This window comes from Denticeps clupeoides, chromosome 11 (assembly GCF_900700375.1).
Source record: "Denticeps clupeoides chromosome 11, fDenClu1.1, whole genome shotgun sequence".
NCBI lineage: Eukaryota > Metazoa > Chordata > Actinopteri > Clupeiformes > Denticipitidae > Denticeps > Denticeps clupeoides.
This window is the reverse complement of record NC_041717.1, coordinates 20,822,019-20,849,670: the sequence shown is the minus strand read 5'-3', so window position 1 is coordinate 20,849,670 and position 27,652 is coordinate 20,822,019. Positions and strand designations below refer to the sequence as shown.

At 44.8% G+C, this 27,652-nt stretch overlaps 1 protein-coding gene across 2 annotated transcripts; it reads left to right on the top strand.

Annotated features, from left to right (window-relative positions):
• The first annotated feature begins 1,303 nt into the window (after positions 1-1,303).
• On the top strand, positions 1,304-26,169 carry LOC114799030 (putative protein TPRXL). 2 transcript variants are annotated; one of them, XM_028995148.1, is made up of 5 exons: positions 1,304-1,466; positions 20,086-20,214; positions 20,310-20,840; positions 21,187-21,276; positions 25,992-26,169. In XM_028995148.1, the coding sequence occupies exons 1-5, from the start codon at positions 1,394-1,396 to the stop codon at positions 26,051-26,053; spliced, it is 885 nt and encodes a 294-aa protein (XP_028850981.1). In that variant the 5' UTR covers positions 1,304-1,393; the 3' UTR covers positions 26,054-26,169. The 2 variants fall into 2 exon arrangements, with proteins under 2 accessions (XP_028850981.1, XP_028850982.1); XM_028995149.1 differs by lacking the exon at positions 1,304-1,466 and adding an exon at positions 18,376-18,507.
• The last annotated feature ends 1,483 nt before the right edge of the window (positions 26,170-27,652 follow it).

The window sequence follows — 27,652 nt, the reverse complement described above, 5'->3', positions numbered from 1 at the left end:
GCAAACTGTATTCTGTACAAAAGCGAGGTCACATCAGAACATCGCGTCACAAATCGCGTCTCTGCACCTCTCTCTCTCACAGCTCATGCCATGTGTCTAAGAGAACTGACAAATAACATAAAGTATTTACAATTTACAATACTGCATACCTGTACAAAAGCGAGGTCACATCAGAACATCGCGTCACAAATCGCGTCTCTGCACCTCTCTCTACAATATACAGTAATAACAGAACATTAAAAAAAATATTCACAAAATAACACACATGCAAAATATTCCGAATATGTACATAAATTAAAATAGAAGAAATAACTTTTTTTACACACAAACCCCACGCACCTCTCACAGCTCATGCCATGTGTCTAAGAGAACTAAACCGGGTCTCCAACCCACTAACCCAAGGGCACGGCCGCATCCAACCACTTTTCGGGGGGTGATCAAAGTTTTAGAACCCACATAACTTTTTATAATAATCATAAATTGAACAAACAAAAATACAGAAACATATTTAAAATAACCAGAAACATTAACACATTTTAACATTTTACAATTGAACAAACACCCGGATTATCATTATAATTCCCTTACCCACATCAGAATACAGGTAAACAAAATAAAAGTCTTTAGAAAATAAGAAAATAAAAGAAATACATTTATAAATCTAGTGTAACCATTTAACTCCGGCACACTGACAGACACAGCAAACCTTCTTGTCACAGCTGGATGAGCTGCACTACCTGATCCACTTGTGTGGGTCGTAGACTCTGTTTCATGCTACTACCAGAGTGAAAGCACCGCCAGCATTCAAAAGTCACCAAAACATCAGCCAGAAGGCATAGGAACTGAGACGTGGTCTGTGGTCACCACCTGTCATTTGCACGACAGAAAATTGATCATCAGTGTTGCTTCTTAGGTGGACGTGTGAATGACTTTGAGTTTTTTTTAAAAATTCCCTTTTTTTGTATAAGAAATCACAGCTTGACTTGGACCTGTTATATTATCAGAATCTACGTAAATTCTTCACTATGATCTTTATGATGTTTATGGATCACATTTTCTTCTTTAAGTAGGAGCCTGTAGAAGAAGTTGGTAAAAATTTAAGACGTTATGATGCAGAATCCTCGCACATGTAATAATAAAGTTGCAAATTTAAATATTTTATTTGCATAATGAAACCTGTATGATTACATTTCTGAACATGACTGACAGATTGTTTTTCTTTTTTTTAATAAGGATGCCAGCCATTCTAACCTAAATTCCAGAAAAACCGAACTACTGCATCATTGACTAAATAGGAGGCATGGCTTGTTCAGGTGTGTCTTTGCTAGAAAGTAGTACTACGTATAAATGTTGCCTGAAGAGTTTACTTCCCTACAGACACGGGATCATCACCATGATGGAGACGATGTTCTGGACTGTCCTCATCACCACGGCTCTCTTACACACAGCAAAAGCACAGTTAACAGGTAAGTAATTACACTTACATGCCTTTGACCTGGACGAAATCGTGACGTTGTCGCAATATGTCAGGATTGGCTGCCGCTGGAGACATCACCTGTGCCCAATCCTGACAGCAGTGAAAAGGCGCCATTCTTTGTGGACCTTGCAACTGTTCTGTTTGGTTCTGTCAATCGCCACACGCCTGCAGGCTAGTTTTCGTTCTCCCCTTTAGTTCCCCTGTTTCCGGCCCTCGCGCTGTGTTGATTTGTGTTTGTTAATAAATCTTTATTTGCAACAGGTCCTTATAACAGGGCTCCACCCATGGATGCCTAATCAGCCAAATCTGTCCATGGTTGAGCCCTGCTGTCAAGCTGATTGGTGACGGCTGTGTCCCCAACTGCTCTTGTGTCCTTCTCTGCACTGTCCCTCGTAACATGTTCAGTTTTACAGGTGGATCATGTCCAGTTTAAGTTCTCTTTTCCTCTCACGTTCCATGAATATACAATCAGAAGCTTCAAATAATGGCCTATTTATTTTAGCTTTTATTTTAGTACTATGCTTTCTTTGTATGCAACATTTGAATCATTTTGGTGCAATATGAAGTTTAATGGTAAATGCCAGTAATTATTTCAAAATTCACATTTTAGAAAACAAAAGGCAATTACATATATATCTAGAAATAAACTTGACATACAATAACATCTCTCTAATCTGATTTTCCAGAGCTATGGCACTAACATGAAAAAAATTATGAAAACAATCTTTGTTCATTAAGATGTTGCTTCTCCATTCAATCTATATATTATATATATTTATATTTTGTACAAAATAAATCAAATAAGAATTAAAAAGCTTCTCAATAGAATGTTCATACAAAATCAATAAATATTTGAGTTTTTTTCAAGAAAAGACAAATATAAAACATTTTCACAATATTGTAACATTTTGAAGTTCACTGCTTCAGCACAGTATACATAACCAGCGTCCAACAAAAGTCCTTCACACAGTAAGAGTGAAAGCTTGCAGAAGTTCCAGGGTCAGTGGTGGCCTAGTGGTTAAGAAAGTGGCACGGTAATCAGAAGGTTTCCGGTTCGAATCCCGATCCGGCAAGGTACCACTGAGGTGCCACTGAGCAAAGCACCGTCCCCACACACTGCTCCCCGGGTGCCTGTCATGTCTGCCCACTGCTCACTCAGGGTGATGGGTTAAATGCAGAGAACAAATTTCACTGTGTGCACCGTGTAGCGTCTGTGTAGGATCACAGATGGTTGATCTTCAAAGAACCTTTTAACCTTTGACATTTACATACAAATTACAAACCTGGACCCTCAGCCTGATCGTCCCGTCTTCCCCTACTGTCACAAACATGATGCTAAACAGACTGGGTCTGCAAACTGCTCATGGGGGTTCCAAGCTTCAAAGCATTCCATAAAGACCTCCTGCCTGGCCCCACCTTTGCAATACACAATCACGCACACACTTAAACGCATTGTCTGTATCTTGTGCTAGGAATATGTGATTATAAGTGGATCCCGTATATGCACGCGTTGTGTGTACGTTCCCTTGTATAGTTACAACTTTCTATTTTGCATTAGGTAAACTCTAATTACCTATAATTAGGCGTATAAGTGTATTTCCACTTTCCTACTTCCTAAAGGTCCCTTTCTTGGTATCAGAAGGAACATCTCTTTACTACTGAAACAGTGATGCATACCATGTGATCACAAAATACATCATACAATTTCTATAAGGTAGAAATTGTAACTGCAACGAACTACAGTTTCTCTCAGGGCCAGCCATAAAAATTCCGGTCAGTCGTAAACCCAGACAAAGGGAACTTCTCCCGCCAAAATGTCACACTTGTGATTGGCCATTCAGGCCACATGATGGGCGTGCCAGAAAGCATCAAAAAGAGCGTCACACAGGCACGCATGGCTCAGAACTTCTCTTCTTCCTCCCGAGACACCTCTTTTCAACACTTTGACTCTTTTGGCAAAATTTACCTTCAAGGAGGACTCCCAGCTCCAGATCTAAAAAAAGGTTGAGGATCGCGACCCTACCACATCAGGACTCCTTTGCATGAAATAAGGACCAATGCAAGTAACTATTTAGATGCACGTTTAAACCCCTTTTTAAGGTGAACTTAAGAATTCTCTGACGATTCTCATTAGGCTGTGGTTAATTGATGTGTAATACTGCCATTCTCTTTTCATCACTTTCCTTTACCCTGTATGTATATGTTTGTCTAATTGTTGTATGTTAGCTATAGCCGTGTTTATTAAATTCTTTAAATTCACAATCGTTTGTTTCTGTGTGCTGCTCACAGCTGAGTCACTGAACGTTGACCTTTTAAGCTACATGCTAAATTACTGCTAGCACGCAGAGTGGGAAAGCTACCTTTCCTGGCAAGAGGGGGGATAATCGTTCTGGTTATCTCAACCTTTTTTTAGATTTGGGGATAAACTGTAGCAGAATTAGTGTTACAATTACTTGATCTGTCCGTCCACGGAGCAGATAATATAATTATCTATCAATTCTGGGAACGATTATCCCCCCTCTTGCCAGGAAAGGTAGCTTTCCCACTCTGCGTGCTAGCAGTAATTTAGCATGTAGCTTAAAAGGTCAACGTTCAGTGACTCAGCTGTGAGCAGCACACAGAAACAAACGATTGTGAATTTAAAGAATTTAATAAACACGGCTATAGCTAACATACAACAATTAGTGGTGAAACCAGAGTGATTTCGGTCCTGAAGGTTGTTCTGGGTAAGGTAGATTGAGAGCTTATTTCAGATGCTACATGCTAGGATTTTTGAAAGGTAAGGTAGGAGAGAGACTGGTCTGTATTTGGAGATTTCAGAGGATTTGGTGGTGGATTTCTTAAGAACTGAGATGATTCTAGCCTTTGAAGGCTGTTGTGATGAGACCAGATGTTATGGATTTATTAAAGGTGGATGTGATGAAAAACAGGAAGTCCTGAGAGATGAATTGAAGCATTGTTGAAGGAATTGGATCCAGTGAATAGGAGGTTGGGTTGGATGAAGTGATGAGTTGTAGGATCTCATCTTATGTCAGGGCAGAAAAGTGATCCAATGAGGAGGATTGGGAATCCTGGGAATTAACCACCAGTGGATCTGTGGTAAATGACAAGCGAAGGTGTTAAAGTCCTCTGCAGTTACTGAGGATTGAGCTGGAGGAATTGGTGGTTTGAGTAGAGAGTGGAGTAGGGTGCTGCTGATTACTACGTAATGAATGATGAATGGGATGGCAATGACTGCAAAATCAAAGAACCCACGCATTTGGTAACAAAACACTGGAATTTTTGAAAATATTGAAAATACAGCAATGAAGGTGACATGGCCTTCAGAGTGGAAAGAGTTTGCAGTAGCTTAGGTCAGTGCAAAGTATAACTGAAAATATCAGTGCAAGAACTTCATTATGTCCTAGAATCAGAATTTTCAAAGCAATCAATTGCAATCATGAACGCAGCACATCCCTCCAAGTAATTTTTAGAATCTGAATCAGAAAACTTTATTAGCCCGAAGGAAATTGCTTAAATTACTAGAAAGACTTATTCTAGAAGATCGTATCACTTATGTTACGTATCATATAATGATCCAAAAGATGATTATCCCTCATTAAAAATGAGTTGATGGGTCACAGGCAGGGTCAATGCCAGGAGCAGCAGCACTGTGGGAAAAGTAAAAAAAAAAATATTAACAACTGATTCCGCACATACGACAGTATTTCTTGACAGCAAGAAATAGTATCTGAACTCTTTGGAATTATTGTTATTATTCTGCACAAATTTATCATAAAATGTGACTTGATGTTCCTTTATGACACAACATTAGACAAACACAGTATGCTTAAACAAATACCACACAAATAATTATATGTTTCAGCACACACTGTAGACATTCACAGTGCAGGTGGAAAAGTATGTGAATAAGTGGGATGGCTGGTTGACCCTCCTTTGGCAGCAGTAACCTAAAAAGTTTCCTGTAGTAGAAGATCAGACGGACAACGGTCAGGAGTAACTAAGGAAGTGGCCCCATGAATAAAAAAGACCCGACGGTAAACCGGAAGCGTCCCCATAATCAGACGGTTGCCGGTTCGAATCCCGATCCGCCAAGGTGCCACTGAGGTGCCACTGAGCAAAGCACCGTCCCCACACACTGCTCCCCGGGTGCCTGTCATGGCTGCCCACTGCTCACTCAGGGTGATGGGTTAAATGCTGTGTGTACCGTGTGCTATGCTGCTGTGTATCACAATGACAATCACTTCACATTTAACACTTAATTCTTGACCGTTCCTCTTTACAGAACTGTCCTACTTCAGAAATATTCTCTGGATGTCTGGCATGAATCGACGTCACGAGACAGGGGTTTAACCGGTGATGAACAGGACAGGGGAGACACCCGTTGAACACATCCTGGTGAACTTATAACACTTAACAAACACCCGACGGTGAACAGACACGAACAGGGCAGCTTTATACAATAAGACTCAGGTGAACATTACACAGGACTAATGTGAAACTCCGGTCTGGATCCCGGACCAGAGTAACCCTGTTCGGACCAGATCATGACACTTTCCAGACACGGACCAGATGCTTTCTGCCTCTTTAAGTGTTTCTGCTGCCTTTGCCTTGGTCTCTTTGTAAAGGGGGTATCTGGGCACTGGGTAAGGGCATCATGTGAGGAAAATGTGGGCCTTGTTTATCACACGATTAAATTTGCTGTGAGGACACTGCACTTTCCTTTAATAAGTGTGGTGGAGGGGGGTTGACTAGATGTCCTGCCTGTTGGAGCCCATTGCACCTGACTGGATTCCTCCTGAAATGAAGGGGGTGGGATTTGTCCACTGGATTCAGTCCACATCAGCAAAAGCCTGATGTCAGATTCTGACTTCATTCTCAGGTATTAGAAATGCATTCATCTGCGCTTAAAAGTAAAGTGATTGTCACATGTGATACACAGCAGCACAGCACACGGTTGTAACGAATTAGCTCAAGAGGAAATATCTAGAATTAATTATAACTGGTTATAATTAATAATAAACATTTAGACTAGATTTGGGGATAAACTGTAGCAGAATTAGTGTTACAATTACTTGATCTGTCCGTCCACGGAGCAGATAATATAATTATCTATCAATTCTGGGAACGATTATCCCCCCTCTTGCCAGGAAAGGTAGCTTTCCCACTCTGCGTGCTAGCAGTAATTTAGCATGTAGCTTAAAAGGTCAACGTTCAGTGACTCAGCTGTGAGCAGCACACAGAAACAAACGATTGTGAATTTAAAGAATTTAATAAACACGGCTATAGCTAACATACAACAATACTCTGGTTTCTCTCTTTACACCAAATCTATTGGTGAAGTCATATTTTCCCATGAGTTTTCTGATCACTGCTATGCAGACAACACCCAACTCTTCTTTTCTTTTCCACCAGCAGATGTGAACATGTCCACCAAAATCAAGCAGGTGTCTATCTCATCCTGGATGGTGGCACATCATCTGAAATTCAACACTAGCAAAATTGAACTGCTATTCATCCCTGCTGATACCTCCTCACAACAGGACCTTAAGAATCCATGGACAATTTTTCAATGGCTCCTTCAACTGCTGCACACAGTCTTGGGGTAACCATGGACAATTCCCACTCCAACTTTTCTCATGTCTCCCATGCCTCACATTCACGTTGATTCCTTCTCTACAACATTAGAAGGATTTGTCCATTTCTATCAACTCAGGCTACTCAGATATTTGTCCAAACTGGACTAGTACAACTCACTCCTGGCTGGTGTTCCTCTTAGTGCTACTCGACCTGATCCAGAATGCTGCAGCACGACTTGTTTTTAAACTTCTCAAGTTGTCCCACACCACAGCTATGTTCCCTCCATCGACTTTTCTGTACCACCCGCCTTATCAGATTCAAAATACTGATGCTGGTCCACAAAGCCAAGGAAGGGTCAGCACCCTCCTACCTCAGATCTCTCATCACTCCTCGGTCTGCACTGCTCCACTGGTACCACCACATTTTAAGGTTCTAGGAAAGCATTCATTATCTGTCTTGGCTCATAGGTGGTGGAATGAACTTCCACTAGATGTCCAAACAGCTGGGTCACTAAAGATCTTCAAACATAAACTGAAAACCTTCCTGTTTCGAAAATATTTGGATTAACAGAGCTCTTACTTAAACTTTCTATATTCAATTTAAAAAATAACCGTTTTGTTCTGAGTTGTCATGCGAACGGTATCTACAGATTGGGTCCTTGTGAACCAAATGAGGGTTTTCAATGATTGATGTTTATAGCACTTATGTACATCACCCTGGATAAGAGCATGTGTCAAATGCTGTATATGGAAATGTATTAACATAGGTGCACTTATACAGACATAATATTACATCCAGCATGATTTGAGAATGCATCAAAACTCTATATTTCTACTGTATTGCATACTGTTGTTGTTCTTTATATTGTGCTTGAAGGACACCATTGACTGGAATCAAATGTATTCACACATTCTTGACCAATAAAGGCAATTCTGATTCTGATCTGAAGTGAAAGTGAAGTGATTGTCATTGTGAGACAATGCACAGCACACAGTGACACAACATCGGCTTTTAACCATCACCCTTGGTGAGCAGTGGGCAGCCATGACAGGCGCTCAGTGCGACCTCAGTGGCACCTGTGTAGTTCGGGATTCGAACCGGCAACCTTCTGTTTACGGGTCCACTTCTTTACCGACTGGGCCACTACTGCCCCAATCTAAATTGTATATTGTACGGATTCTGTCTATTGTTTTTTCTTTCCATCTCAATTCTATTTATTGTATTTGGTATTCATTCTGTTGCTATTGATTGTTGTTCTACAATAGAAAACGCTGTCATTTTGTGCCAATAAGGAAACACAGCAAATGCAGTGTCTAGTAATTCTGTGTGAATAGGAGCAGGTCCACTCTGTAAACCATTACAGGTAGATGCGGAAACTCACTGAGGGTCAATGGGATTTACTGGGAAAGAGGCAGTGGTTCAGACTTGTCCCATTCTAAACACAAAACCTCTGTAACAATATATAACCCACAGGAAACAACCATGTTGTCATGATCCGTTCCGAAAGGAGATTCACTGTTGTCCTGTGAAATGTTTCCTAATCGTTTTCACCCTTGTCAATTGTATAAAGCTGCCCTGTTTGTTTCTGTTCACTGTCAGGTCTTTGAAGTTATGTTCCAGTGTCTCGGATATCTCCCCTGTCTTGTGCTTCACCTACTAAACCCCGGTGTCGTGATGTCAGCGATTGCGTCCTTCCTTCCTCGTCTCCTCCTCACCTCTCCGTCCTCCTCTCCGTGCACCTGCTTCCTCATACCCGCATGGTTGTGACACATGATGTTCCACGCTGATGTTTAATATAGCAGTCCCATTTTCAGGAAATAGAACAGACAATATATATGATTTTTTAAAAATACAATAATGTCTTGTTCATGCCATTTTTGTACCCAGCTCTGCTCTGTACTATGTTGCATTTAATCATCATAGAAAAAAATTTAAGTCATCATAGAAAAAAATGTAAATCATTCATTGTTTTTTGTTAATTTTCAGTAGTAGTGGAGCGGCCTCACTGCACACTACAGGCAAAGGAGAATGACAACCGACCCTGGACTCAATGTGCTCTATGTTCTGTGTGCTATTCAAAACTGAAAAACAGAACTTGCCGCCGAATTAACACTAGAAGTCCCAGGTTTTTCTGACCCCCTCAGCCCTACCAGAGCCCTACCAGCCCTACCTTGGTTTGAAACTAACAACTCAATCACCGAAAAATGGCTACCATTCATTTGTAAATGGGTGGCCAATTGGAATGTGTCACTCCCCTTCCCCCCAAGAAGTGTACTCTAACACTGCCGTGTACTGTAGCTGCCTTCACAAAAGCTTACCATATCTATACAAAATATCCCACACACTGACAGACCTGCAAATTTGAAAGATGCAAATTTACCAAATATAGAAATACATGTGTGTTTTATTTATTAAAAATAGACTGAAAATAGAATGAAAAGTTGCTAATAGAATGAAATGAAGGAAACATGCTAACACATCAGTCTCCAATGTATGTTTGTCCACAAATGTCATAACCTGTACAGAATCATCACTGAATTATAAAACAAAAAGTGAATTTTGTTTTTGTGTGCTCTTGAAGCAGTGGTGTCGGTAAAGAAATGCAAATATGCCAGGGTTCACAGGTAACTAGTGTTTTTGCACAACTAAAGCAGGAGGACAATGGAGTTGATGGCTTCTCCACAGGAGGTTGGGCCAAAAATCGCTTGCTAAAAGTTGCTCCCTTTCACCCCAATAGAAGCGTACACTGCAGATTAAGAGCCAACGGCTAAGGCCAGAAGAAGTATCCCGAGTTACCATCAGAGCTTCCTGTGTTTCATCACTCTTAACATGCTTCGTAGCATTCAAGAATGGACTATCCAACATGCACAGCAAACGGAGCATGCTCATTGGTTCATGGCCCTCCCTGAACTAATGGCATTTATCGCGATTGTCATCTTGCGGGGGCTTACCAAGGTTCCATCGTTATGTGACTGCTGGTCAGCAAACCTGGGAAACCCACAGATCATTGGAACTATGCCGCAAAACCGCTTCCAAGACATCATGCGACACCTACGCTTTGATGACAGGTCCACCCGTAGTGATCGAGCAAAGACAGATAAGTTTGCTGCAATTTCCAGTGTGTGGGGATCATTTGTCACCAACTGCATCACGTCCTACAACCCTGGTCTACATATCACCGTTGATGAACAGCTTTTCCCGTCAAAGACTCACTGCTGTTTCCTGCAGTATATTGCAACTAAACCTGATAAGTTTCTGATCAAGTTTTGGGTGGCTTGCGACCTAAAATCCAAGTACATTTGCAATGTCCTCCCATATCTTGGCAAGGACCCCAGTCGTCCCAGTGGGGAGAGACTGTCTGAAAACATAGTGATGAGGCTGATGGAACCATTCCATTTACATTACATTTACATTTACAGCACTTATCAGAGGCCCTTATCCAGAGCGACTTACAATCAGTAGCGACAGTACAATTACAGGGACAGTTCCCCCCTGGAGCAACTCAGGGTTAAGTGTCTTGCTCAGGGACACAATGGTAGTAAGTGGGATTCAAACCCGGGTCTTCTGGTTCATAGGCGAGTGTGTTACCCACTAGGCTACTACCACCCTTACCAAGGTTCCTAGACAAGGGCATAAATGTCACCACGGACAATTTCTTCACATCGCTGTCACTTGCACAAAAACCGCTTAGCCGGAAAACCACCATCCTCGGCACAGTCAACAAGATTGGCCGGGAAATTCCTCAATCCGCCAGACAAACAGATCGCAGTGAATTCACCACTCAGGTATGTTGCAGGTGTTTTGTGGTTTTTAGAATCAACAGCTCCAAGTGTGTCATTGTGTGTAAAAGTGCTATGATAATAACAATTTCTTATTTATTAGGTGTTTTCAACCACTGCTGCCACACTGACGGCGTATTCGGCCAAACGGAAGAAGACCGCCTATGTTCTTAGCAGCATGCACAGCGTGGTTCAGACTGATAATACCACCAAAAGGAAGCCAAACACTGTCACCCTTTACAACACCACAAAGTGTGGTGTGGATGTGATGGACCAGATGGAGCGGGAGTACACTGTCCGCAGAGGAACACGGCGCTGGCCAGTTGCCGTGTTCTACAATATGATTGACATGGCAGCATTGAATGCACATGTACTATATCAAGCATGCACCGGGAAGCAGGAAAGACGGGTGGACTTCCTGGTGGAGCTTGTACGAGAGTTGGCTAGCTCTCATATGGCTGCTTCGGACAACCCTCCACACCTAGCCCTGGATAAAGAGCCACGTTCCAGGTCAAACACCAGTGAACGAACAATCATGCCCCTGTGCGATGTGTTCACTGCTACAGATACAAATGGGAGATGCCATGGCAGTGCCAAGATTGTGAGTGATTGCTGAAATGTACTCACTCACTTTTTATTATTATTTGTTTGTTTTTTAATTTATTTTGTACTGTTTTTATCAATGAATCTCTTTAACAAAGGAAAAAAAAAAACGTGTGTTATTTTCTCCCTAAGATATCAAAGTGAAACACAAGTGTCCTTGAAGTGGCTCAGCATGGCCCCGCCTTGTTTACATGACAAAAGCTTTAACTCCCCAGGAATGGTCCTTTCACTGCTGGGTTGTAAAGGGTTAATTGAGCCTAAATACTTTGTTAAAGCTGAAGTGGTAAACACCAATTATTTTGCTTTACTTTATAAATTAGCTTACACACAATTCTCAATTCATTTTCAGACAAGGGCAGGTCATATGACCGTAGCAGCTACAACGATTAATGTGATAAATAAAACAAAATGGAGGTGTGCTTCAGCTATATGAACCATATATAACCAAACCTACTAGTGCCTTGACCTTTAGGAGGTTGAGGGTAGGCAGAGCTTATGAATGATGAGTTCAAATAAAAACAGATTTTCTCTGTATTTAGTACACTCTGATAGGATTCATCATGATTTTTTTCCTTGTCTACTAAGTCATGATGCCATTTTTGATGTCTTCATATCAGAAAAATGGCTACATGACTGAATTCTGAATACTTTGGATTACTTAATATATTGTCATGCTTTTTACAACTACATGAATGTAGCAATCACAGAATGGTTAATTTCATTAACCATTTCTTTATTTATAAAGCTGAAAAGTGGAAGATTAGACAAACATAAAATATGTGTCAGGATTGACTGCAGCTGGGCTCATCACCGGTGGCCAATCCTAACAGCGCATAAAACCGCAGATTTCCGTGGACTCTCTGCACAAACTTGACCTGGTTTTGTTAAACGTGTATTTTTGAGTTCTGGCAACCGCCACACGCCTGCGGGCAAGTTTACGTTCTTTCCTTTGTTTAAACTGTTTTCGGCCACCGAGCCGCGTTTATTTGTATTTAGTGTTTATTTATAATAAAAACCCGTTCCCAGCATGTCAGACCTCTGCGCTTCCTTCCCCCGTGACAGAATGTCGTCCCTCTACCCAAAAGCGCAGAGGAAAAAGACAGAGGAGAAGGACCGCCGCGAAGGACGCAGCCCGGCGCAACGAGTTTGGACGCCGGGGGGAGAGACACGCCGCCCATTCTGGTGGAGCGTTTTCTCCCCGATGAGCCACGACACGCGGTGCCGCGTGATGACGTCAACCGCGGGAGAATCCGCGAAACCCGGAAGCGACAACGTCGGCAGGTGAGTGGGCGGAGCGAAGACGAAGGCATCGGCAGCAGCGAGGAAGTGACGTGGGCAGCGAGCGCAGAGGATGCGACCCCCACAATCTTCGGCATGTCGAGCCAGGAACTCTGCGCTCTGCTGGCCAGGCTCCCCGTGGACTGGGACGACACGGACGACGACGACGACGAGAGCACGGGAGACGCGAGTTGGGCTCCGCCCATCGCGCCCGTCCACGATCGTCGCGAGGTCCGTGGGGACCCACGTCACTTCCAGGGGGGTAAGCGACGACCACAGCGTATAAAGAACAATAGTTGGGCGTCGCCAGCGAGTCTTCGGGGTGGCTGCCCCCTCTTCCCAGCGCGACCCAGCCCCCTGCCTGATGGCGGCCTGCGGGAGGAAGAGGGTTTGCCGGCGCGTGTTGGAGGCGAGAAGAGGAGGTGACGGCTTCCGGGTGTTGGGGCTGCGATGGTTCGTGCGAGGGAGGACGCCTGGAGGTGCATGCCGAGAGCGAGAGGACGATGCCAGGAGGTCGCGTTACGGCGGAGTATCCCAAGCGTGCTGCCGGATGCGGGGTGTCGTGGTCGGACGGGCGCCAACAGGAGGTTGGTGCACCACCAGGGTCATCTGGCACTGCAGTGAGAAGTAGTGGCCTACTGCCGAGGTCACCGGTTCTGCCTGGAGCAACCCAGGAGACGACTCTGGAGCGGTGCACTCCAGGGCGGTACCAGAATGGACGTTTGGACTTTGTTAAAGGGGGGGGGGGTGTAATGTAGCATTGGCAGCCAATAGGGCTGGCCTAATTTGCGTAAAGGGCTGCCTCTGGGGTTAGTGAGGCAAGAGTCTACCCACTGTTAGGGTGAGTGTTGGGGGAATTAGTGGGCTGTCGCCTGGGAATTAGGGCAGGGGCCGTGTTATTATTTTGGGTGAATGCCTCCCCTGTTGCCCTGCTGCTGACCTCATGTGCCGGTACCTGGTTCTTAAAATTCTGCCTAATAAAACACCGCTGTGTCAACATCTCTTCTAGGCCCATCATGGAGCCCATTGGCTTCAATACATTTATATATGAGTATGTTTATTACAGTTAAAAGGAGCAAGTACAACAAATTTATTTTCAATTTTCGTTTGCACTTACATTGGGATCCAGAAAACAGCAAGGATCAAAATGTGCTGGAAAAAAATCATCTGTAATATAAAGCTGATTCTTTAAATTGTGAATTTGAGCTATAAAACGTTTTTCCTGCCTCTGTAGTTAAGTGTTTTACAGCAACAAACGGATGAACCCAGCAGCTTGGTTTTCAGACAGCAGTATCTGGGTAGGCGTCACCTTGGTGCACCAGCAGCTTCCGCCCTCTAGTGGAAACAAAACATCTTAATTTCTGGAATTTGGAATACCTGACTTTAGAACTTCATTATGCCATTTTTGCATAAATAAAACAATCGTGAATCATTGGAAATTCCCTGTGGCCTTGTAATTTCCACCAGTTTACGGTCAAGATTTTATTTTAAATTGAATCATTTATTTCGAGTTACGTGACGTTACAAGCAGTCGCTCTGGATAAGGGCGTCTGCCAAATGCCGTAAATGTAAATGTAATGTGACCATTCTTACCTTACTTTACTGACATCTTGTGGTGAAATTTATAAAATAAACGTATTCCATTATTACACTATGCCAGGTTCTTTTTTCTCCTCTTAATCTGTTGCAATATGCATCCACAAATAATTAATTTTTTGAAGAAATCAACACATGAACATTTCTGGGTATAATATAAATACATTATTGTCACACTGTTAGAAAGTGGGCTGCACAGAGCATGTAGGATGCTGATGCAATTGAATCACAATAAACAGAAGGTCTGGAGGCAGGAGACTACGCACGTCTCTCATGTAGGACATGCATACAGGGATGACAAGACCTGTCCTTTATTATTCTGTTAGGGAATTTCTTCTTCCACTAATAAACACATGGGCAGCCATGTTGGGAGACAGTAACTAGGACCAGATAAAAAAAGAGGAAAGAAAATAATTTTTTTCTATTGATTTTTAAAACTTGCCTATAACTGTCTCTGGATACACTTGTTATGTGAACATAATAACATTTTGAAAGAATTTCTACCAAGGTGAGTGCTAAGTCCTCTGGAATAGTAGGATCTAGACTTTGTTTATATGCTCGTTAATAGGATACTGAGGATTCTGTAGGCTCGGTATTAGGACTGTGCCATTTACATTTACATTTACAGCATTTATCAGACGCCCTTATCCAGAGCAACTTACAATCATTAGTTACAGGGACAGTCTCCCTGGAGACACTCAGGGTTAAGTGTCTTGCTCAGGGACACAATGGTAGTAAGTGGTGTAAGAATGGACATCACTGGAGCCTACTTTTGCCTTGCATAACAGATGTCTGCAGGGGGAGGTGTGACATTCCTGTGTCGACGGTTGTGGGTGAAGATTCGGCACCCCTGTTTTACATGCCTTTTGTCTGACGGCAACGTGTGAAGTATCAGCCGTCAGGACCGCCCACCCTCTTTGTCTTCACCAAATGGGAGGCACCGGGGGCGTGACATCAGAAACAACAGGTTCTGATTGGTCAGTGACAACTTCCTGTAGGCCAGTGACAACTTCCTGTAGGCCAGGGGTATAAAGGTCTGCTCACATGTGGAAAAAGGGGCTCTGAGCTTTCTTGCTCAGGGGGTTTTCCATCGGAAGCCGGAAGGCTTCTGAGCCTTTCTCTCCCCCTCTCTTTCTCTTCTCCCTCTTTACTCTTTCTTCTCATTTTTATTTTCTCTGTAATCTTGGTACCTTTTTACATTCGATATTCACATGTAACTACAATAATTAGTTACCGGTGTTAATAAATTAGAAACTGTTCATTTTTAACCTCTACTGTGCCATGCCTCTTTCTGCCAGGTAACATCAAATTGGAGTGGTTGAATACAGTGCTTTGTGTGGAGGGAGAAAGAGTTTTTCTACACACTCTATTCTCTTCTCCCTCACCACATGGTCTTTTTTTACAAATGGTGAGCCTGACGTGATACCTTTGCTCGGATGTGGATCTGTGACCGTAAGTCTCTTTTATCTGAATTTTACTGCATAGGGAGGAATAGAATCTATTTGTTTTAATTTAAATAAAAAGATCTACATATCCTAAAAAGCCCGGGACCGTAGAAACCGAGGCATTTCTAAATCCGGATCCACTCCGACAAGGTATAAAATGAACATAGAATAATTACTGTATCACTTACAATGTGGCATGTAGATATGGCTGGCACAATAGATGAACCCACAAACCAAACTGTAACCAGTAATAACCAGGATTTGTGACATTTTAGATTACCGGTATTACATTGAACATCATAAACCATGTCCCACGGTGAACAATTTGATAATAACTGATCTGGGATTGGAAATTGCACTGTTAAAATTAATTGTTTACATTTTAAATTCATGTTCAGTATAATCAACATGTTTAGGATCAGAATTTATATTCATGTGAAACTGTCACAGGGGGAATTCGATGACGTACTTGCAGACATACTTTGGATGTGGGGATAAGCCGTCGTACCGGTAGAGGACACTGGGCGAGCGGGGCAGGAGGACCGGGGGCGCCTGGTCGGCGAGGAGTGAGGAAGCAATGGACGCGCTGCCACGCAACGGGGAGTCAGTTTGGGATCTTTGGGAAGGACCGGGGCAGAGGAGACGGCGGGTTTCAGGATGGTCCGGGATCTTGGACTGGACGGGAGTAGGTCTTGGGCGGCAGGAAGGTAGGAGAGCTTGGAATCCCGTCTTAACCGATGGGCCAGGTAGGTTCAAGGTCAGGGGCAGGCAGAGGTTGTAGCCAGGAAGTTCCGGTCGGGGTTCTTTTTGTGGTTTCCAGGGGATCAGGCAATTCTCAAAGTCGTGGGCAGGCGAAGGTCTTATTTCAGGGATCACAATTATCTTAGGTCATGGGTGAGAGAGCTAGCGTCTCTGGCGAGTAAACTCATACAAAGAGCAGGCCTGTCTCCTTGGGGTTACCTCACTTTTATACTTGCCACCGCCCGCTTCAATTTTCCTCTTCCGGGTCGTCGTCTCCCAGGCTGGTGAGGCGCCCTCTAGCGGGCTGGAGGCGTGTTGGCCATGACAGAAACTGTTTATCTCTCTGAACACCTCAACAATGCCATAATCTCAAATAATAACTTTTAGTGATAAAGGTGTAATTCTCTAATCACATGGCAACAAGCGGTATTTTTTATTTGTATTTATTTTTCCGGCCACTGTTGTTGATTGAGCTTGGATAGTTGGTGCAAATTCGCAAAGTTATGAATTCCCTAATAAAGGTGTAATTCTCCAATCACATAGCAACAAGCGGGACTTTTTATTTGTATTTATTTTTCCGGCCACTGTTGTTGATTAGACTTAATAAGCCGATGCAAATTCGCAGAGTTATGAATTCCCTGATATCATTTTAAGCCTCCCACTATATTTACATGTTTTTTGCATTACAGTATCTGATCATTGTTGTCATTTGTTTTTCTGGTTTGGTTTTAATGTACAATGAACACTGTTTTCCTACATGCACAATCTGTATGCAAACCTACAACCTATACTACGCAAGCTATGATGACTTTCACCTTGATATTTTAGCGCAGATGTATACCTAGCCGAATTGCACTGTAGGGGGCGAGAACGACTCTTCAAACTGTGAAATTACCACATCAAACGTGACGTGGTAACATGGATGCAGCTATGAAGCCGCCAGGTTTGCTTCAGGGAAAATTAATTTTTAAGAAGCTTCCCAATGGAAACTTTGACAAGACTAAGGTTGTTTGCACCTTATGCAAAGCAGAATTTGTTTACTGCAGGAGTTCTTCCAGTCTCAAGTACCACCTAAACGCAAAGCATCCATTAGCTAATGCGGAGGATGCCGGGCCAAGTACTGATGTAGTGCAGGGGAAGAGTCGTCCTCAAACTACTATGTTTGAGTGCATTAATCTAGATTAATTCCAAGATTACAGTGAGATTAATCTAGATTAAAAAAATGAATCTATGCCCACCACTAATATATATATATTATAGTCAAGTGATTTCGCCTGCACCTGGTAGAGTAAGGTCACACATTCTTCAGAGACAAGTCACAAAAATTGATGGCCTTGTTTTGCTGGCTCTGCATGCTGGCACCATACTTTCACATTCACATTATTGATCACATTTTCTTCTTTAAATCGGAGCCTGTAAAAGAAGTTGGCAAAAATGTAAGACGTTATAATGCAGAATCCTCATACATGTAATAATAAAGTTGAAATTTTAAATATTTTATTTGCATAATTTAATTTTGCATAATTTAAGGCATTTATCAGATGCCCTTATCCAGAGTGACTTCAGTTGTTACAGGGACAGTCCCCCTGGAGCAATTTTAGGGTTAAGTGTCTTGCTCAGGGACAGATTGGTAGTAAGCGGGATTTGAACCTGGGTCTTCTGGTTCATAGGCAAGTGTGCTACCCACTAGGCTTCTACCACCATAATGAAACCTGTATGATTACATTTCTGAACATGACTGACAGATTGTTTTTCTTTTTTTCTTTTTTTTAATAAGGATGCCAACCATTCTAACCTAAATTCCAGAAAAAAACAAACTACTGCATCATTGCCTAAACAGGAGGCGTGGCTTGTTCAGGTGTGTCTTTGCTAGAAAGTAGTACTACGTATAAATGTTGACTGAAGAGTTTACTTCCTTACAGATACGGGATCATCACCATGATGGAGACGATGTTCTGGACTGTCCTCATCACCACGGCTCTCTTACACACAGCAAAAGCGTTCACAGGTAAGTAATTATACTTACATGCATTTGACCAGGACGAAATTGTGACGTTGTTGCAATATGTCAGGATTGGCTGCCGCTGGAGACATCACCTGTGCCCCTTCTTTGCGGACCTTGCAACTGTTCCGTTTGGAGTTGTTTTGAGTTATGTCAATCACCACACGCCTGCAGGCTAGTTTTCGTTCTCATCTTTATTTTCTCTGTTTTCGCCCCTCGCGCTGTGTTGATTTGAGTTTGTTAATAAATCTTTATTTGCATTATGTCCCGCCTCTGCGCTTCCTGTAAGTTTGCGGACGTGCCACAATAAAGACTTTTCCGGTACTCCGGACCAGGTTTCTTGTGTCTCCCATGTCTTGTGTCTGCCTGATTGTCCTGAATGTTGTCTGCTGTTTTAGGTTGTACACATGTATCGCTGTGTTGGTCTTTCATTTGCTTTATAACAGGTCCTTATAACAGGGCTCCACCCATGGACGCCTAATCAGCCACATCTGTCGATGGTTGAGCCCTGCTGTCAAGCTGGTTGATGACGGCTGTGTCCCCAACTGCACCAGCCGCGACAGTCGTGCTCTTGTGTCCTTCCCTGCACTGTCCCCCGTAACATGTTCAGTTTTATAAGTGGATCATGTCCAATTTAAGTTCTCTTTTCCTCTCACGTTCCATGTATATACAATCAGAATCTTCAAATAATGGCCTATTTATTTTAGCTTTTATTTTAGTACTATGCTTTCTTTGGATGCAACATTTGAATCATTTTGGTGCAATATGAAGTTTAATGGTAAATGTCAATAATTATTTCAAAATTCACATTTTGGCAACAAAAGGCAATTACAGATATATCTAGAAATAAACTTGACATACAATAACATATCTTTAATCTGATTTTCCAGAGCTATGGCACTAACATGAAAAAAATTATGAAAACAATCTTTGTTCATTAAGATGTCGCTTCTCCATCCTATCTTTATATTAAAAAATGTGGAGTTTGTACAAAATAAACCATATAAGGATTAAAAAGCTTGTCAATAGAATGTTCATACAGAATCAATAAATAGTTGAGGTTTTTTTCAAGAAAAGACAAAACACAAATAAAATATTTTCACAATATTGTAACATTTTGAAGTTCACTGCTTCAGCACAGTATACATAACCAGCGTTCAACAAAAGTCCGTCACACAATAAGAGTGAAAGCTTGCAGACGTGCAGATGGTCTAGCGGTTAAGGAAGTGGCCCCGTAATCAGAGGGTTGCTGGTTCAAATCCTCCACCACACTTATTAAAGGAAAGTGCAGATATTAAATAACTGTCCTCACAGCAAATTTAATCGTGTGATAAACAAGGCCCACATTTTCCTCACATGATGCCCTTACCCAGTGCCCAGATACCCCCTTTACAAAGAGACCAAGGCAAAGGCAGCAGAAACCCTTAAAGAGGCAGAAAGCATCACCAGGAAGATCACTGCTTGTATGACTAGAGACACAGAGCTACACAATCTAGAATGGCTGGGAAATTATTACATTGTTACATTCAACTGCATACGAATATTAACACATTTCATGTATTTATTTGCTTGCTTGTGTTTCAGGTTCGTGTTATGGTCTATGCTGCCCAGGAACAAATCTTTACTGTTATTTCGACAACTGCTTATGTGATGAGGGGTGTCTGTCCAGAGGCGACTGCTGCCCTGATTTTGTGGATAACTGTGCTGCTCTAGGTATTGAGATGTAAATTCATCCTGTAGTTTGTCTATAATTATTATGTTTTTTACCAGCATAAATTATTTTTTTATAACTGACTGCATCTCTCCAGCACCAGAACTTGTCATTACTGAAGCCACCAGCAGTAGTTCCAGCTACAGCGTCCCCACCACCAGCTACAGCATCCCCACCACCAGCTACAGCGTGCCCACCAGCAGTAACAGCGTCCCCACCACCAGCTACAGCATCCCCACCACCAGCTACAGCGTGCCCACCAGCAGTAACAGTGTCTCCACAACCAGCTACAGCGTCCCCACCACCAGCTACAGCGTCCCCACCACCAGTAACAGCATCCCCACCACCAGCTACAGCGTCCCCACCAGCAGTAACAGTGTCCCCACCATCAGCTACAGCGTCCCCACCACCAGTAACAGCATCTCCACCACCAGTAACAGCGTCCCCACCACCAGCTACAGCGTCCCCACCACCAGTAACAGCGTCCCCACCACCAGCTACAGCGTCCCCACCACCAGCTACAGCGTCCCCACCAGCAGTAACAGTGTCCCCACCAGCAGCTACAGCATCCCCACCACCGGTAACAGTGTCTCCACCACTATGTCTTCACCCATGTCCACCACTGCAGGTCAGTCTTCTTGAAGTCCTTTATTTTACTTTACTTTACTTTATTTATCCACCCCACTACCCGAGTGCTCCCCAACGTTGGTATGTCGCCAGTACAGTGATCGACCTATGCGAGACTCCGCCCATACCAGCCGCCTCAGCACCACGCCGCTGCGCCCCGGTCTCCGCGTCCACAGGTCCCGAGTCCACCACTCCTGATCCCGTCTCCGGCTGTTTACATGGAACGCTGCATTAATTGTGTTTCCACTTTCTGTGTTTACGTGTTTTTCAGCCATCGCGCTGGTTTCCATTTTGATATAATCTGACATTAACAAAAAATACATCATTTTCTTATTTATTCATTACAGATGTTTTAACACCGTCCCAGACACAGTCAAGTTCCACGAACAGCAGTTCCGTATCCAGCACCAGCTCCTTACCCACTTCCACCAGCTCAGGTCAGTCTTCCATGTAAAACAGAATACATGACAGAATGAAAGAGAAAATCACAGATAAATCGCCTGTGACAGTGACACATCAGTGACAGTGAGATGTTGAGGGACAGTCAGTTGTTCATCAAGAATCAGCTATATAGGCTGACTGATGGAACCTCAGTGTTGCACGTGGGTTTCGTCCACTGACAGCAACATACAAGCTGCAGGAGTTTCTTCAGTTTCAGAAATCACCGTATAACCGTCAAATAAAACAATTCCTCTTTGGTTATTAACACAATTTCTTTAACACTCTTCCTGAGGGGGATAAATGTAGGGGGAATAAATGAATAAATGAGCGTCCACCAGCGCGTCTCGAGACACCATTTAAAAAAAAAGTTGTCACGACTACGGACTTACGGGGAAAGGAAGCGCAGAGGTCTGACATGCTGGGAATGGGGTTTTATTATAACAAACAATAAAGAAATACAAATAAACAATGGCGCAGTGGCCGAAAATAATTTAACTTAAATAAAGAACATAAACTAACCCGTAGGCGTGTGGTGATTGCCAGAACTCAAATTACAAACATACACACTATTGCCAAATGAAGTTCACGAAAATGCCAGAGATCTGTAAGGGGCGGAGATATCCGGCATTTATGCGGCGTCAGGATTGGCCACCGTTGTTGAGCACAACTGCCGTCAATCCTGACAGAGCCCCCCCTCCAAGGGATACGTCCTCGGAGCCGCAGCAGTACCATCAGTGGAGGTGGCGGGGCAGACGGTGGCAACCACAGGGCTCCTGCCCTGCTGTATCCTCCCCTTGGAGGACCCGGTCCCTGGGGCTGGCTCCCCGGCATGGTCAGGCGTGGCGGCCCCGGTCCCTCGGGCTGGCTCCCCGGCGTGGTCAGGCGTGGCGGCCCCGGTCCCTCGGCCTGGCTCCCCGGCGTGGTCAGGCATGGCGGCCCCAGTCCCTCGGCCTGGCTCCCCGGTGTGGTCCTGCTTGGCGGCCCCGGACCCTTGGCCTGGCTCCCCGGCGTGGTCCTGCATGGCTGCCCTGGATCCTCAGACCTGCACAGAAAAGTCAGGGCCGATCCATCCGGGTACGTGCAGGCCCTGTCTCCGCACGTCCCCTCTGACACATCTTGTGTCACCCCCTGCACCAGGGAGATTGTTCCGGAGCCTCCGGCGACCGTTCTAGGCACCCCAGGCTGGTGCCTTATGGCACTATGCAGCCCCTCTCGCTGCACGGCCCTGGTGCCAAGGGGGGGGCATTGCCAGACCATCCGGCTAGCCCCTTCAGCGTCCGTTGGGACAAGCAGGCCCTCTTCCTGCCTGTCCCAGCTGAGTCCTCATGCCTAGTCGAGGACTCTATGGCGCTCCACCCCTCTGGAGGCGGACGCAGGCCCATGCCTGGCCCGCCCTCCTCACCGGCTACTGGAGGACCCAGCTCCATCGCTTCCCCACCTCCCCTCCCCTCAGGAGGAGCCCCCAACCCGAACTGCACTCCCCAAAAAAATTCTTTGGGGGAGCACCCCCCCCTGGCTGGACTTAGGGGTACCTTGGGGCTCGTCCACCTCGCCCTTGGACCGGTGCAGTCAGGTTGGGAACTCCCTCCCTGGGGTTCGGCTCCGCTGCTGGGTCGCCATCTGGTGGACACAAAGAGGGGAAGTGGGGGCGACATACAGACACATATACCACGCACACACACACACAGACAGAGACAGACAGAAGAGAGGGTCGTCTGGCTCCCTCTCTGGGATCTCCGGGACCTCCTCAGGGGGCACAGCCAGGATCTCGGGAGGAGCGACCTTCTCGTCACCCACCAGTGCTGGGTCTTCTTGCCCCGGATCCTGACTGGTGCTGGATGTGGTGGAGGGGCAGAGTTCGATCCCTGGCTCAGGCCGATCAAACTCTGCCCTCAGTCTCTGCTGGAAGTCCCGAAAACTCCTTTTGTCGGTCTCTCCCTGCTGCCAGAGGGCTGCGCCCCAGCCCCATGCTGATCCAGTCAGACACGTGAGGATGGTGGTGATCTCATCTGTGTCTGCTGCCCCACTGCAGGGTCCCGGGACCCTTGGGCTGTGCCACACGGGGCTGGGCTCGTTGGTGGAGATGGTGGTAGGTGTGTGGCGTGGGGGGTGGTGAACATCTTCTCCAGCATGCGGGGGCGCTGGTGCTGCGCTGCCGTTCAGCTGGGGAACGTCCGGGCAGAGGGAAGGCGGGTCGGCGACCGGAGCTGGAAGGGCGTCTTCCTGCGAGGCAGTCCCGGCAGTGCAGTTGCTGGCTGGCGACCTCCTGTCACCCTGTTCCACCAGCTTACCCCCGCATCACTGTCTTCCTCCTCGCTGTTGTCGCACCTCTGGGTGTGATATGGGTTTCCACGAACCTCGTGACGATCCTGGATGGGCACGATGGGTGGACCCATCCCGGCACGACTGCCCAATTGGCGTCATCCTCGTCGTAGTCCGTGTCGACCTCGTACCCTCGAAAGTCACGTGGGTCTTCACGGATGTTGCGACAATCTCGGACGCGCGCGCTGGGCGGGGCCATCTCGGCCCCGACCGCCCAATGAAAATCCACGTCATTGTTGCTCACGTCATCCGTGTCCTCCCACCTGTGACTCCGAGGGTCGTCCACCCTGCGGACATCCTGGACCCAGGGTGCGATCAACTCCCATGGGCAGTAATCTGGCCATTCGGGCTGGAGGCTGCCCACCTCCTCGCTGGAGGAACGCCGCCGTTGTCGCTTCTCACCCCCCTGGAAGTGACGTGGATCCCCACGGACCTCGCGACGATCATGGACGGACGCGATGGGCGGAGCCCAACTCTCGTCTCTCGTGCTTTCGTCGTCGTCCATGTCGTCCCAGTCCACGGGGAGCCTTGCCAGCAGAGCGCAGAGTTCTTGGCTCGACATGGCGAAGATCGTGGGGGTCGCATCTTCTGCGCTCGCTGCCCACGTCACTTCCTCGCTGCTGCCGACGCCAACGTCCTCGCTCCGGCCACTCGCCCGCTGACGTTGTCGCTTCCTGGGTTTCGCGGAGTTTCCCGGGGGTGACATCATCACGCGGCGCCGCGTACCACGGCTTCTCGGGGAGATAACGCTCCACCAGAACGGGCGGCGTGTCTCTCCCCTGGCGTCCGCGTTCGCCGCGCCGGGCTGCGTCCTTCGCGGCGTTTCTTCTCCTCTGCTTTCCACCTCTGCGCTTTTGGGGAGGTCTCCGGCATTCTGTCAGGTCTACGGGCTTACGGGGGAAGGAAGTGCAGAGGTCTGACATGCTGGGAATGGGGTTTTATTATAACAAACAATAAAGAAATACAAATAAACAATGGCGCGCTGGCCGAAAACCATTAAACTAACCCGTAGGCGTGTGCCGATTGCCAGAACTCAAATTACAAACATACACACTGTTGCCAAATGAAATTCCCGAAAATGCCGGAGATCTGGAAGGGGCGGAGATATCCGGCATTTATGCGCCATCAGGATTGGCCACCGGTGTTGAGCACAGCTGCCGTCAATCCTGACAAAAGCAGCGACAGAACCTGCAACTTGAGGCTGTAATTGCTGCCAAAGGCAAACCTCAAGTATTCATCCATTTTGGCACTGTGAATAAAAAGTTTCTGGATGCACAGTATTTATTTAGATGAGTTTGGTACTATGATTTTGTGGATTCCTGCTCTGTTCCAGATATTCTGTATAAAGATTCACTTGAGGTGTAAATTTTTATAATAATTTTTATAACTGAGTCACCTCACCCACGTCCACCATTTCAGGTCAGTCTTCTAAGGTCCTGCATCCAGTAAATAAATAATTTTATTGAGAACGTGGGCTACACAGACAGAGTTTAGTAGTCAGCAACCCGTGTCGGCTCTTTCATCCTTATTTGTGACTCCCTGTGACTTTGGAAAATAACTAATAATTGAATAGTATTTTGTTTTTATTCATTGTTTTCATTGTAGTTGGAAATTTGAAGATTATTGTGATCTTGTTCCCGATCTTGCTGACACCCTCCCAACCAAAGAACAAATTACACGATAACTTGAATCCATACAGTCATGTGCCGACCGGCGCACTCTTCACGCTCAAGTACTACAGTGGGTGCTTTCCTGATCCGTTATAGAGAGAAGAGAGACTCCAATGATGAGCTGATCAGAATGCTCTCAATGGTCCCTCTCTAGAAGGTGGTGAGGATGGATGGTGGGAGTGTCATGATCTGGTCCGAACAGGGTTACTCTGGTCCGGGATCCAGACCGGAGTTTCACATTAGTCCTGTGTAATGTTCACCTGAGTCTTATTGTATAAAGCTGCCCTGTTCGTGTCTGTTCACCGTCGGGTGTTTGTTAAGTGTTATAAGTTCACCAGGATGTGTTCAACGGGTGTCTCCCCTGTCCTGTTCATCACCGGTTAAACCCCTGTCTCGTGACGTCGATTCATGCCAGACATCCAGAGAATTATTCTGAACTAGGACAGTTCTGTAAAGAGGAACGGTCAAGAATTACTCCTGATCATTGCCCATCTTATCTGCTACTACAGGAAACTTTTGAGGTTACTGCTGCCAAAGGAGGGTCAACCAGCCATCCCACTTATTCTAGTGTTGTGACATAAAGGAACATCAAGTCACTTTTTATGATCAATTGTGCAGAATAATTCCAATAATTCCAAAGGCTTCAGATACTATTTCTTGCAACTGTAGTATGTGTGGATTCAGTTGTTAATATTTTTTTTTTTTTACCTTTCCCACAGTGCTGCTGCTCCTGGCATTGACCCTGCCTGTGACCCATCAACTCATTTTTAATGAGGGATAATCATCTTTTGGATCATTATCCAACATAAGTCATACGATCTTCTAGAATAAGTCTTAAGATTTTCTAGTAATTTAAGCTATTTTCTTTCGGGACTAATAAAGTCATTTTAACCAGGAGCAGAGTCGTATTGTATTTTAAGAAGAGGGCGCTGATCACTGGATATGCCTTTAAGGAGGCCAGTATCTATCTGAATCTTGAAGATACCTCTGTACCTCATCGTCCGCTGTAGAACAGGTCACCTGTGGACTCTGAAAACTGAAGAAGTTATCGTCATCATCTTCTGGCTCATTTCCCACTGAGGCATGTCAAGTGGTGCTGGTATCATTAGAAGGTTCCGTGTTGAGGAGATGAGCCTCTTGGACTGATGGCACATATCTGACAACACATTTACAGCCCAAAGCACATTTCTGCTGCCTGTTGACTTAAGAGTGAAACTCTCCACATCACAGCAACCGGTAAAAAAAAACATAAAATGATTATAAAAATGCTTGAATTAATTATTCCTCGCACTCATACTGTACTTTGAGAAAATTGAACATTTTGCGGAAATGTTTGGCACTATTACATGCAGTATTACACACACTATTATGCACATTTGTTCTTGCTTGCTCGTCCCCACTGCTCCCCGGGTGCCTCTCATGGCTGCCCACTGCTCTCTCAGGGTGATGGGATAAATGCAGAGGACACATTTCACTGTGTGCACCGTGTGCTGTGCTGCTGCGTATCACATGTGACAATCACTTCACGTTCAGACCGCCGTGTAATCCATTTATTTCAACAAAGTAACTGTATTTTGATTATCACTCATTTAAACGGTAACTGTAACGAAATACAGTTTCTCATATTTTGTATTCTAAATACGTAACGTTGGTACATGTATTCCGTTACTCCCCAACACTGGCTATAGGAATCCAGGAGAAACCACACCAGGCAAAACTGGATTCTCTACAGGTCGGGCTACTTCTGCTCATGTCTCCCCTGTCCTGTGATTCACCATTAAAACCCCTGTTTCGTGATGTCAGGTGAAAGCGTCCTTCATTCCACGTCATTCCTCGTCACTCTTCGTCCTCCTCTCCATTCACCCGCCGCGTCATGCCCGCATGGACGTGACAGCTAGACAACTGGGACAGAGCTTCTGCAAAATGAGAAGTGCCAAATGGCTGCTCTCTGGGATTGCTAGTGTTAAGGATGTTCATTATCAGTGGTAGCTGCAGACCATTTTAAATCGGACGAGTAGACGGTCTGATGGAAGTCATTCTGATGGAGGGGGACGAGCTCTGTTTTCCTTTTTAATTAAAATTCCAATTGTTATCAACAAGTTTTAGTTACTAACTAAATAACTAAATAAACCAGTTTGTACTACATAAAATAACGATTTAGCTTTATAACGGTTAAACAGATGAAAAGATAAAATGAAAAAGTAGGTCCAGTGGTTCTCAAACCTTTCCTTGTTCGGTGAGGTTTGGTTGAGCTGATCATCTAATCGGCATGTCTGTTGATGTTAAAAAAAAATAACTTTATAATGCACATGGAATGACTGTTGTAGAAATATTTATTTCTTTATTTAATTGACTCAATGAATCACTGATTCATTGTGGT